Raw genomic sequence first — 13,748 nt, forward strand, 5'->3', positions numbered from 1 at the left:
AAGACCTGAGATACAAGCTTAAAAAGCATATAGATTTGCATTGTGATAATACAGCTGCCATTGATATTGCACATAATCCAGTTCAGCATGATAGAATAAAGCATGTGGAGGTTGACCATCATTTTATTAAAGAAAATCTTGACAGAAAGGTTATTCGCTTTCCATTTGTAAACTCAGAGGAGCAATTAACTAATGTTCTTACTAAAAGAGTGTCCATGAAGGTATTTGACAGCTCAGTTGACAAGTTGGGCATGATAGATATTGTTAATGCCTAAAAGTCCAGCGATAGCTGGCTCTTAGCTAACGCTGATCCGGTGGGCGGATCGATATTTGTGTTGTTATTGTAGCTCCCGTTACCTGTTAAGTAAAATACAACGGGCGTCAGAGGGAGACCGCGCCGAGCGGTCTTCAACTCTCCGATGCCTAAGTTAGTCAATGTATTTATGTTGACAAAGTAACAGTAGGTAAGTATTGAATGCGTAGTTAATGAGGAGAGAGGAGAGAACCTTTTATAGGTGAGGAAGAGACTGATCTTGTCTTTGTTTTCAATGTGGGACTGATATGCTTCAGTTCCCAGTTTCAGAAGCTTCTGATGTCATCTTGGCGCGGCGCGTGGCGGCGCGTCGGCGGCGATCTGGAGATGGTCCGATGCTGAGGTTGTAGCCCGTCTGGCGGTGTGTCTGCATGTCATTCCTTTGGTTGGAATTAGTACCTTTGGTGGTACAATGAGCATGGCCCATTATAGCTAATTATGCTTGCAGATGTACATGTATGTACAAGTCCCCCAAGTCCCCAGTCAAGAAGGGCAATCTTGGTTGGGGAGTTGTTCGACGGTTTGAAGCGTTTTCTTCCGCCAGACTTGCAAGAGCATAATTAGCGTCAGTGCGTTGTCAACCGTTGGTTTTACTAAGCAAACGCTTTATACCCTTTCGGGTGGGCCGCTGCTGGGCCCCTCAGGGAGTCCCTCACTCCCCGGCGAAGATAGACCTCCGGATGGTCGGCAAGTTGTTTGTTGAGGGGGAGTTGCACGGAGCAGAGGGTGTTGGGTAGCGAGCCCAATGTTTAGCACCCAAATGACGGGGGTCAACGTGCCTGATCAGGGCCGTCGTAGACTTTTGGACTAGTCCCCGTGTCCCGTAGGGACGGTCTGACGGTAACGCCGCGTGGCGGTCGTTGTCAGAGTGAGGCGTGGCCTCGGGATTTGCCGTTTGGCGGACATCCCCCCGCTGGATGCAGCAGGAAGCAGCGTCCGGTAGACGTGCCTGGCGGTATTTTGCAAGATGAAAAGGGGGTTCCGCCAGAGGTGTATAGCGGAAGACACCCCGCTTGAAGGATAGCGAGGGAGAAGCTCCGCTGGCGGGGCTTTTGCTCAGCGGAGATTTCGCCACTTGGAGAATGACAAGGGAGAAGTTCCGCTGGCGGGGTTTCGCTCAGCGGAGACTTCGCCACTTGGAGAATGACAAGGGGCAAGTTCCGCTGGCGGGGTTTCGCTCAGCGGAGACTTCGCCACTTGGAGAATGACAAGGGAGAAGTTCCGCTGGCGGGGTTTCGCTCAGCGGAGACTTCGCCACTTGGAGAATGACAAGGGAGAAGTTCCGCTGGCGGGGTTTCGCTCAGCGGAAACTTCGTCACTTGGAGAATGACAAGGGAGAAGTGTTTCGCTCAGCGGAGACTTCGCCACTTGGAGAATGACAAGGGAGAAGTTCCGCTAGCGGGGTTTCGCTCAGCGGAGACTTCGCCACTTGGAGAATGACAAGGGAGAAGTTCCGCTGGCGGGGTTTCGCTCAGCGGAGACTTCGTCACTTGGAGAATGACAAGGGAGAAGTTCCGCTGGCGGTATTTCGCTCAGCGGAGACTTCGTCACTTGGAGAATGACAAGGGAGAAGTTCCGCTGGCGGTATTTCGCTCAGCGGAGACTTCGTCACTTGGAGAATGGCAAGGGGAAAGTTCCGTTGGTGGGGGTTTCGCTCAGCGGAGACTTCGCCACTTGGAGAATGACAAGGGAGAAGTTCCGCTGGTGGTATTTAAGAAGTCGTCCCTACGGTGGTTAACACGTGTCGAACCTATAGCGGGTTAGCGTGCGTAGGCTTGTCTCCTAAGCCTGTCCGTCTTCTAGCCTTTAATGATAGTAACTGTGGGTTTCGTAACCGAGGTAATGCCTCGGGTAATCCGGAGAGTGAGTGGAGACTGACGACACGTGTACGGCTGGTAGGTGATGTCGTTATGGAGCTGACGGCTTAGGACGCGTTGATGCCGACATAAAAAGGGGGGGAACCTTGGGAGATTTGCCACTTTGTGAAAATTTGAAAACCTAGTCGTCGTCTTCGAGCTCTGCTTGTCCGAGACTGAAGAAGAGTTTGCCGAAGATTGGGTATACCGTTTCCAGAAAGACGTTGATCGTAACCGTGCACCACCGTGTCGAAGACTGCATCACTGAGGTTGGTACCTGGATTTCCCCCTTTTGTTTTTGTTTCAGTGGGTCTGTTACTTTCTGGGTTTTGCTGTTTTTGTCTCTCTTTGGTGATTGCTGGTTTTGTTGGGTTTGTTCTGAGGTGTGAAATGGGGTTTATTTTTGGGTGGGGGGGGGGGGGGGGTTGAATTATGGTTAGCCAAGCGTTAGTGGTTAAGGATTTAGATAGCCGAATCTGGGTTGAGTGCGTCTGTTCGTACATTGGCATTTTCTGGGTTTTGTTCTTGATGCCTTTGGCTATATCTGATGTGAGAATAGGCTAGATCTGTGTTTGTGCTAACTGATGTGGGTTTTAGGGTTTGGGATGGCTAACGTCATAGAGATTTCGAGCAGTGAGGATTCCGGGTCTGACGTGTCGTTCAGCGCGGCGGATAGAATTTTTATTGATACGTTGCGTCCGTCTGCCCATGCAGGAACCTCACTGCCAGAACCGCTAGAAGTTGAGCCGCTACAGACCATCCCCTGGGAAGTAGCTATGGGTCGTGGTTCGTGTCCAGAGAGCTCTAGGGCGGGTGAGGCCACTGCTGCCAAAGCTAGGCGCGACGAGCGTTTGGCGAGTAATAGTGCTGCTAGCGGCTCTGCTGGAGAAGAAGAAGTAGCGGGGAAACATGCTGAGTCGGCGTGGTTCCTCTCGGACGGCACCGCCATCGACGTGGCAGAAGGGCGGATGGACGCCGCCGCTGTTAACCAGATGAAGCAGACGTTCCGGTTGCCGAGCTCGGTGAAGCTGCGCCCGCCGACAGCGGATGAGAAAGCCTCGATGCTCCCAGCGGGATTTGCTGCCGTTCACAAGGAGATATTCCGCCAAGGAGTGACACTCCCACTGGTGCCGAATCTCCAAATCCTAGTGTGCGAATTTGGCCTTGCTTTTGGTCAGATTTGCCCCAATATGTGGCGGTTGATGTTGGCCATGAACTCCCTTTGGCGGTTATCCGGGTGCGAGGGGCCTACTGTGGCGGAAGTGCTTCACTTCTACGAGTTAGTGTATGTGAAGCGCCGAGGCTGCAAAGGGCAAGTGAACTTGAGCCGCCGGCAGGGAGCGCCCAAGCTGATGGAGAATCTAAGGGACTCAATGTCCTACTGGCGGGGGACCTTCTGCGTCGCTATAGATGGTTGGGAGTACCACACCAGATCGAATGAGGAAGGGCCGACATTTAGGATTAAGTCCGAGTTCCAACCCATTCGAGGTTGGTGTCCGGTTTCCGCTGAAAGTATTTGGCGTGTTCACGTGCTTGCACTTGTATTCTCACTAACGACGTGTTTTTGTGCAGCGGGACTTCTGTACACGCTGACGCGCGAAGAAGAGTGTCGCGTGGCGAGGATCAGAGGTTGTTGGCGGAACCGAAACTTGCTTGATTTCCGACTGCTGACCGGTTGGGAGTTGCTGGTCGACCAGCGATTAACGCGCTCCATTGGTGAGGAGTCTCCACCCTGTCGTTTTTTTTTTTTTTTTTGAATTGCGATAGACTGACCGGTGGTTGTTTTTTTTTTGTAGAAACTCCGCCGGGCAACAAATCAAGTCGCGACGCATTTGAGAAGGCGATGGACCGAGCGGAGATAGAAAATTTTCTGGAGGCCATGTATTCCGAGGGGCTGGCGGCCCAGCAGACGCTGGTGAATCCCGAGACGTTGGCGCTGAGCCAGTCCGAGGTTCCGGTGGTGCTGTCGATGCCGCACCCGTCTCACCTTGGTGAGGATGGTCTGCCGACGGTGCAGGCGGGGACCCAGACGGCCCGCGGGGAGAGGGGAAGCGTTGCGTCTGGGCCGCAGAATGAGCGGATGCCTGCCAGCAGGCGTGGTCCTCAAAAGGGGAAGGTGGTGCAAGCGGCGGAGGGTGTCACTGTGACAAGAGAGGAGCCGCCAGTGAGGGTAACGAGGACCGCCGCTGGGAACCAAAGGGCGCTGGACAGAAAACGCCGGCAGGTTGATTCTCCTGACGAGGAAGAGGGAGAAGAGGTGGAGGTGACCGGGGCCCGCCAACAGAAGAAGGCCCGACAAGCTCCTTCAAAAACTGTGGCGGTGGAGGGAGAGGCGCCCGCCGTCCATGAGCTGGACTCGTTTGCCGAGTATGCGCCATTCATGACAGATGGTGAGCGGGAGTTCCTCATCCATCTGTGCGAACGGCTGGGATTCGGCGGTCTAGCGGGTATCTCACGCCCGACGGCAATTGACCAATCGCCCTTCAGCTCAGCGTTTGGTCAAATATCGGCCGGACTACACGATATGTTCGTAGCGGCGTTGAAGCAGCCCTTGATTGAGGGGGAGCTCAGGGAAGAAATCCAAGGTCTCCAGAGGGAGTTGGCGGAGGCTAAGGAGAAGCTGGCGGAGACCGAGCGGCGGTTGGCCAAGGCGGAATGTGACTATGCGGACGTCCGCGGCAAGCTCAACGTGGCCATTACGCGGGACTTGGAGAGGAATGAACGCGTCTCCAAGTTGGAGCAGGAGATCGCCCTGCTGCAGGAGCGGATAGCCGCTAAGGATAAAAAGCTCATTATAGTGCAGCGGGAGTCCGCCGACAGGATGGCCGAAGTGAAGCGGCTGGGGGGTGAGGTTACCCGCCTGAGAGCTTAAGGGAGTACCGCTGCGGCCGCCGCTGTTGAAGCGTTCAAGCAGTCGGCGGAGTTTAAGAAGACACTGACCGAGGCGGCGAAGGCTGGGGCCCGGGAAAATATAGACATGTTGAAGCGGAAGGGCACCATTGACTTTGCGAAAGCGTCACAGCCTGACGCACCGCCGGCTGAGAGTATCCCGCCGGAGACAGAAGTCGTTCCTGCCCCAACTGGAGGTACCCACTCGGGCAGCGAGGAAAGTGGCAGGCATCTGACGGAAGGGTCCCAGCAGACTCCCCACCCCACCCCGTCAGAGGTGTCACGTGCCGGATTTTTGGAGGCGCACACCATAGAGACTCCCAGTCCGACAGCCCGAGGGTCCGACCAAGCGAGTCGGTCGATTGTGCCGCCGGCTGCCGAAGCAGAAGACGTCAAAGCCAACCGTTGAAGCCAGCTGAGATCGCCACAGTTTTTTCCTACTTTCCCCTTTTTTTGTGCAGCCGCTGAGGCATAACAGTGTAAAGAATGTTGGGAAGTGAAATAAATTTCTGAATTGGTTTGCCATGATGTGCTTGTAGTGTTTTGAGTTATCTTTTTCTTTTGTCGATCAATGAAACATTAAAGGAATTAAGATTGGTCCAAGTGCACCTCGTAGCGGACGGGGTCCGCCGATGATTGCTGGCGCTGCCAGTTGCCCTCAGTGCTAGACTTGGTAACAATGGTTTGAATAATTCCTCGTTTCATTGATAGCTGACTTATCAGTGTACAAAAGTGGGGTAGTACCTGTTGGGTAGCTTCCCTTAGCTAAATATTTGAACAAAAATTTAGCTAAGTCAAGATGCTCCTGGGTAGCGGTCTGACTATTTGTAGTAATACCGAAGGTGTTCAGTATTCCAAGGGTGGGCCGATGTGACTCCGGCCTTGTCCATTAAGTAGAAGGTGCCCGGGCTAACGACTTTCACAATTTTGTACGGACCTTCCCAAGTTGGGCGGAGTTTTGTCGGTGGCGGAATGACTTCCTTCATGACCGAGTCCCCCAGTTGGAGGTTCCGGGCCTTGACTCTGGCGTTGTAGAAACGTGACACCCGTTGTTTGCTTTGTAAATTGTGTAAATGGGCCTTGCGTCTTTTCTCTTCTAGGAGGTCCCTGTCCAAGTTGACGCCGGCGCTGTTGGTCTCTGGGCAGTAGCCTTCGACTCTAGCGGTAGGTTGAGTAACTTCAATGGGCAAGACAGCCTCTGTGCCGAACATCATACAAAAAGGAGTCTCCCCGGTGATGGAGGTTAGAGTTGTTCGGATGGCCCACAGGACCTCTGGGAGCTTTTCCGCCCATAAACCCTTGGCGTTGTCGAGCTTCTTTTTTAACAACCTTTTGATTATCTTGTTCGCTGCTTCGACCTGGCCGTTGGTCTGGGGGTGGGCGACTGATGCAAAACTTAACTTGGTGCCCAAGTTGGTGGTAAAGGAGATGAGTTCCTCATTGTTGAACTATGTGCCGTTGTCTGTAATGATTGTATGTGGGACACCGTAGCGGCAGTAGATATTCTTCCAAAGGAAGCGAATTACCTTGGCGGTAGTTATTGCCGTTAGTGGCTCCGCCTCTATCCACTTGCTGTTGTAATCAATGGCAACAATGATGTATTTGAACTGACCCTTGGCGGTTTGGAACTTTCCCATCAAATCAAGGCCCCACGTGGAATGAATCCAAGGGCCAATGATGATTGACAGTGGTTCCGCCGGTGCGTGTGGGATATCTGCAAACTGTTGGCATTTGTGGCAAGATCTCGAAATCCGCCGGGCGTCATCACCAAGTGTGGGCCAGAAGTAGCCTTGTCTCATTGTGCGGTTGGCCAGGGATCTGGCGCCCGAGTGGTTTCCACATTCCCCGCCATGGATTTCTGCTAGGACAACCTTTCCCTCCTCTAGGGTTAGACAGCAGAGGTTAGGATGGGTGAATCCCTGGCTGTAAAGCTTGCCATACTGGATGTTGTAGCGGGTTGCTCTTCGCTTGAGCTGTCTTGCTTGGACCTTGTCTTCTGGCAACGTTCCGTTGCTCTTATATGTAATGATCTCGTCCATCCAACTGGGATTGACCTGAACGTTGAAGATTTCCGCCAGGGACTTTGTGATACTTGGCTTGTCAAGGTACTCCACCCTTGTGTCCGCTGGACTCTGATGCGGTTGGGCGGTTGGGCGGTTGCCAGTCTCGCCAGTGAATCAGCCTTGGCGTTCTTTTCCCTGGGGATTTGTGTGATTGTGTGAAATTTGAACTTTTTTAGCAACGTTTTGACGTACCCCAAATATGCCGCTAGCTGCTGGTCCTTGGCTTGGAAGCTGTCGTTGACCTGGTTGACGACTAGTTGGGAGTCGCTAAATATGTTGACGGTGTTAGCTCCTGAGTCAATGGCGAGGAGTAGACCGGCGATGAGCGCCTCGTACTCCGCCATATTGTTTAAAGCTTTGAAGTTGAATTTCAACGCGTACTCTGCGTTCAGTCCCCCGGGTCCGGTTAAGATGACTCCGGCCCCGCTGGCCTTGGCACAGGCGGAGCCGTCCACGTGCAGGTTCCAATCGGACTGTGGGGGAGTTGCCTCTGCACTGGTTACTATTTCTGTTCCGGACTTTGTTTGAGTATCGGGTTCCGGCTGATGCTCAGTAAGTTCAGCGATGAAGTCCACTACTGCCTGGCCCTTCATGGCAGTTCTTGGCTTGTATTCTATGTCAAATTCGCTGAGCTCAATCGCCCACTTACTGAGGCGCCCCGAGTGTTCAGGGTTCTGCATCACCTGCCTCAGCGGTTGATTGGTTAATACATGGATCGTGTGAGCCTGGAAATATTGCCGGAGGCGTCTAGCCGCAACGATAAGTGCGAGGGCTAGCTGTTCCAACGGTGAATACCTTGTTTCTGCTCCGTTCATGCCTCTGCCAGCGTAGAATATTGGGAGCTCATCCTGGCCTTCCAGCCGGACAATGGCGCAACTTATTGCCGTTGCCGAGACCGCTAGATATATGAATAGTGTCTCTCCTTGCACAGGGACAGAAAGGAGAGGGACCGCCGCCAGATATTCCTTTAGGCCCTGGAACGCCGCCTGACACTCTGGGTTCCAGTCAATGACCTTCTTGTGAGTTGTTTTGAGGAGTTTGAAGAATGGGGCGCACTTGTCAGTAAGGTGAGAGATGAATCGAGAAAGGGCGGTTAACTTGCCCTGGAGGCACTGGACGTCCACCTTATACTCGGGGTTCGCCAGGTTAAGGATGGCATGCACCTTATCCGGGTTGGCCTCGATACCACGCTCGCTGACGATGTAACCAAGAAATTTGCTGGCGGTGACTGCAAAGAAACATTTGTCTGGGTTTAGGAGCATTCCATAGGCCATGAGGATGGTTACTATGATCCTGAGGTTTGCCACATGTCCACTGGCTTTTATGCTCTTAACTAGCATGTCGTCCACATAGACCTCGATGATTTTTCCCAAATGCTCAGCGAACATGGCGTTCATCAACCGCTGATAAGTTGCACCGGCGTTCTTCAGACCAAAAGGCATGACATTGTAACAGTAGAGGCCTTTGTCGGTGGTGAAGGTGGTGCATTCCTGGTCACTGGGGTGCATCTTGATCTGATTGTATCCGGAGAAGGCATCCATCATGCTGAGGAGTTCGTGTCCGGCAGTTGCATCGACCAACTGATCGATACGAGGTATCGGGAAACTATCCTTTGGGCATGCCTTGTTGAGATTTTTGAAGTCGACGCACATCCGCCACTTGCCGCTGGGCTTTTTTACCATTACCAGATTTGAGATCCACTGAGGGTAGATGATTTGGCGGATGAATCCAATGTCCCGTAGTTTGGCGACCTCCTGTCCGATTGCCCGGTATTTTTCCTCATCAAAAGCCCTCCGCTTCTGCTTGATGGGATAGAAGGAAGGTTTGATGGTTAGCTTATGGGTGATAATTTCAGTTGAGATGCCTGGCATGTCTGCATAGGACCATGCAAAAACGGCGGCGTTATCACGTAGGAATTGAGTGAGTTCTGCCTCCACTTTTGGATCTAGTTGGGCGCCTATGCGGACTGTCCTCTCAGGATGCCCGTCTGAGATGCAGACAACCTTCAGCGACGTGTCCGGGTTGACCGGCTCCTTCTTTACATATTTCTCCTCCTCATCTCTAAGATCCTCAAAGATATTCGGTGGTGGTGGGTCATTACCTACTGTCAGGATTTCATGGCGGCGCGTTGACCGCGCTATAATCGTTGAATAACATTCTCGTGCCAGCTGTTGGCTTCCCCTCACACAGCCTGGGCCGTTGGGCGTGGGGAACTTCATGAGAAGCATGTATCCGGCAATGATGCACTTGAGCTTGTTAAGCGCTGGTCGACCAATGATGGAATTGTACGAACTGAAATAGTCGACAATAATGAATTCCGTGTGCACCTCCGCCATACATGGACTAGTGCCAATAACTAGTCGCATGTAATCCGACCCTAGTGGCTGTGTGACGTCACCGGAGAAGCTGAGCAGCGGCTCATGATCCTGGAGTAGTTTCTTGTTCCGCTTGAGATGGTCGTAGCAACCGCTGAAGATGACGTTGACAGCGGACCCGCTATCCACCAAAATACTTCCCACCGAGAATTTGCCAAGAATGGCATCGACCAAGAATGGGTCGTCATGGGGTAAATGTACTCCGCGCTCCTCCTCCTCTGAGAAGGTAATAGGTTCCCAACCTGATCTCGGGAGTTTGGTGGATCTTTCATAGCGGATGTTGCAAACTTCCTTCGGGTGGTTGGCGCGTTCATAGCGCTTTCTTGCCCTATGAGACATGTTGGTGATTGGAGCACCGCCATCGATGGTGTTGATGCGGCCCAAGGTCTCAACGTTGGCAATTACTGGTGGTGGTTGGCGCACCCTGAACTGCTCCAATTTGCAGTCACGGTACAAAGTCTCAATGGCCGTTTTGAGAGCATTGCAGCTGTTTGTATTGTGGCCGTTGTCCGCGTGGTATTTGCACCACTTGTCCGTGTTCCTGGGTTTGCCTGTTTTTGGGTATTTTGGAGGGGGTGGCGGTGGGATCTGATCCTTACACTGATTATAGATATCTTCATATGAGGCCGTTAGGACCGTGAAAACTGCATACCGCTGCGAGGACTCCGCCTGCCTGTTGTGGTTATCCCTGTGAGTTGGGCGGTTTCCCTTGTAATAATGTTGCTCCTTCTGCCGCTTGTTTTGGTGGTGGCCCTGCGGCCACTCCCTTTTCTTGTCAGTTGGCGGTGCTGAGGGGGTCTTGTTAGCGGTTTCCTGGTGACTGGAAGATGGTTGTGTTGACCTTGTTGGCGTTGCTGGTGGTGGGGTCTCTCCATATGTGATGAATTCCGCCTGGGCGTGAATGACCGCCTCACTCATGACATGGTCGTACGTAGCATTGGGATGATTGTAATTGAGGTGATAGAGGAACGGTCCCTTGAGGAGTCCCTTCCTGAAGGCTGCCGATGCCATAGTTTTGTCTAGGTCGCGGCACTGAGATGCTGTCGCCCGCCACCTTGTGACGAAGGCCTTCAGTGATTCGTTCTCCCCTTGCTTAACGCCGAATAGCTGACTTGTGTTGTGATGTCCGGCGGACAATAAGATGAAGCGGGAGAGGAAAGCGTGCGACAGTGCATAGAATGAGCCGACAGATCCTGGCGGACATTCAAAGAACCAGTTCATTGCCTCGCCGTCCAACGTTTCGCTGAACAAATGGCATAAGGTGGCGTCGTCGAACCCCTTGTTGTTGGTGACCTTCTTGGTGAAGAGCGGGTTCCGAGTTGACGCTGGGACGCCCGTCTCTGCCCGGATCAACCTCTGCTCTAGTTGGTGCATCCTTTCCAATAGCTGGGCGGTTGCATCGTCAGCGGGATCGTCCTGAATGACCTGTCGAGTTGGCCTGCGCCTAGGCATGGGCGGATCACCTTCAGTCCTTGCCCTGGTATCCGAGCGGTTGGTGTGCGGAAGTGATTCCGCCACCTGTTCTAACATTAGTTGAGGTATGGGCGGCGGTCCCATTCCCGACAACCCAGGTGGGTTCAGCGGTACATGCATTTGTAAGACCAGCCCTGGCACCAGTGTGCCGGCGCTGGGTCGACTACGCCTGGTGCTACGTGACTGCTCGCTCTGTGCCGGGCGGTCGGTGGCCGCCAAAGTGTTTTTTAGTTCCTCAAAACGTGTCATGAGCGCAGCCATCTGTCTTTGGGCTTCGGCCTTTTCCTTGCGCTCCGCCTCACGTTCTCTGTTTGCCCTATGAAGATCCGCCAGTGCTATCTCGTACATGGTGACGAGATCTTGGCCTGACGGGCAGCTGCTGCCTGGATTTGCCTCACCGCCGGGGTTGGCCGGGGTTGTGAATAGTACGTGGTTAACGCCGAACGCAAGGTCGGAGGGTTGGGGGATGGCGGGGAGTTCTGCCTGCTCTTCAGCGTTTCCCCCGCTATCGTTAGTCATGGTGATTGTAGCGGGATGACCTTTTGTTCAAGGATTCCCACAGACGGCGCCAATGTTAATGCCTAAAAGTCTAGCGGTAGCTGGATCTTAGCTAACGCTGATCCGGTGGGCGGATCGATATTTGTGTTGTTATTGTAGCTCCCGTTACCTGTTAAGTAAAATACAACGGGCGTCAGAGGGAGACCGCGCCGAGCGGTCTTCAACTCTTCGATGCCTAAGTTAGTCAATGTATTTATGTTGACAAAGTAACAGTAGGTAAGTATTGAATGCGTAGTTAATGAGGAGAGATGAGAGAACCTTTTATAGGTGAGGAAGAGACTGATCTTGTCTTTGTTTTCGATGTGGGACTGATATGCTTCAGTTCCCAGTTTCAGAAGCTTCTTATGTCATCTTGGCGCGGCGCGTGGCGGCTCATCGGCGGCGATCTGGAGATGGTCCGATGCTGAGGTTGTAGCGCGTCTGGCGGTGTGTCTGCATGTCATTCCTTTGGTTGGAATTAGTACCTTTGGTGGTACAATGAGCATGACCCATTATAGCTAATTATGCTTGCAGATGTACATGTATGTACAGATATCTATGCACCAACTTGAGGGGAAGTGTAGAATCGCTATAAATCTGTATGTAATTAGGATTTTATTTAATTAGAATATCCTGTAATTATGGAAAGATTGTTTCCTATTAGAGTTAGACTACTCCTTTGTTCTTGTATATATACCCTCATTGTGGGATGAATAGAATTATCAAATTAACCTTGAATTGAAGTATTCTTTTCTACTATAATGGACTTCGCTTGAAAGGAATAGAAAGCACAAGAGATAATTAAGTTAAAGAAGAAAAAATGATCGATATAGACATCTAGTACATCAATGCACATGACACAATGATCGATCTCTTATTAATTACTCAAATGCAACATTGCATGATAATCTTCAATAAAACATACATGCACCTCAATACAATTCATGATCTAGCCTTATAACTCGGAAACCAAACCAAACCGCATACATCTTAGCAAAGCTAAGCATACACGTACAGGTAGGTTCCATACACACTTTTTTTTTTAAACCTAGTTACTTATTATAACCACTCAATAAAACACATTGGACTGGTTATCCTGGACAATAAACACAAAGCCACTGTGATCCATTACATCACGAGCTTCATTATCATTACTCAGCTTTCTCTACTGGGACTTCAGTATCAACTTTCTCCTCCTCAGCAGCAGCTGGCTTCTCTTCCTCAACTGCAGGCTTCTCTTCCTCCTTGATTACTGCGACCTCTTCCTTAGGCTCCTCAGCTGCCGATTCCAGTTCTGGTTCTGCTTCCGGTGCTGGCGCCACCGGAGGAGTAGTCTCAACAGACTGAACATCATCACCACTACTGTTCTCTTTGGTCTCCTCCACAACGTCGACGACTGGTTCTTCTGGCTCCGGCTCTACCTTATCAACCTGATCAGGAGTAGTTTCCTCTTCAGTAGTCTTCTCAACCGGTGCTTCTTCTGACGGGACAACTTCCTCTAGAGCCACCTCCTTTGTCACAACTTCAACTGGAGTTTCAGCTTCTGGAGCCGCAGCTGCTGGCTCATCCGAAGCCGCCTCAGCAGCTGGCTCCGCCTCCTTTGGCTCCTCCTCCGCCTTCACAGGCTCCGGTTCTACTTCAGCTGGTTCTGCTACTGTCATTACTTCAGTAGTAGCAGCAGTGGTAGTCTCTTGAGCGTTAGCTGGTTCCTCATGTTGATGAGTTGTGTTCTCTGCAGCGAAAGCGGTCTGTGCCGATTGAACCTGCACATACATAAAACGTTACCAAACGGATTAACGGACCCTAAACACAAGACAAACAGATTTACGTACAAAATAGTATAGAAGGATGAGGGAAGCTGATTACCTCAACAGTGGCCATGGGGATTAATAGAGAAAAACTGAAATTGCACTAGAAAGAAGAAATGAAGAGCTTAGAGTAGGAGCGCTAAGAGAATGAAACTGGTTTGGGGTGAAGGAATGATGAATGGGATGGTTTAAATAGAGGTGGAGTTAGAGGCCTCTCTCACTTTCAGGCCGATGAGAGGGTCCTACATCTAAGAGGTTGTGAGAGTGATGAGGGAGCTCGAGGAATCTTGGGATTTGACACCTCCTCATCGGATCACACTGCTTAATTGGCATGTTTAATGGAAATTGGTAATATATAATGCTGACAGAATAAAGTTTGGCTACTGGGTTAATTAAACTAATAATAATAATAATAATAATAATAATAATAATAA

General features: G+C 51.5%; 1 protein-coding gene across 1 annotated transcript; it reads right to left on the bottom strand.

Annotated features, from left to right (window-relative positions):
* Positions 1-12,357: 12,357 nt before the first annotated feature.
* On the bottom strand, positions 12,358-13,531 carry LOC112188438 (cytochrome c1). Its single transcript, XM_024327554.2, has 2 exons — positions 13,373-13,531; positions 12,358-13,269 (listed from the first exon to the last, which is right to left on the bottom strand). Exons 1-2 carry the CDS (start codon positions 13,385-13,387, stop codon positions 12,658-12,660), a joined length of 627 nt encoding a protein of 208 aa, XP_024183322.1. The 5' UTR covers positions 13,388-13,531; the 3' UTR covers positions 12,358-12,657.
* Between the last annotated feature and the right edge of the window lie 217 nt (positions 13,532-13,748).

This window comes from Rosa chinensis, chromosome 2 (assembly GCF_002994745.2).
Source record: "Rosa chinensis cultivar Old Blush chromosome 2, RchiOBHm-V2, whole genome shotgun sequence".
NCBI lineage: Eukaryota > Viridiplantae > Streptophyta > Magnoliopsida > Rosales > Rosaceae > Rosa > Rosa chinensis.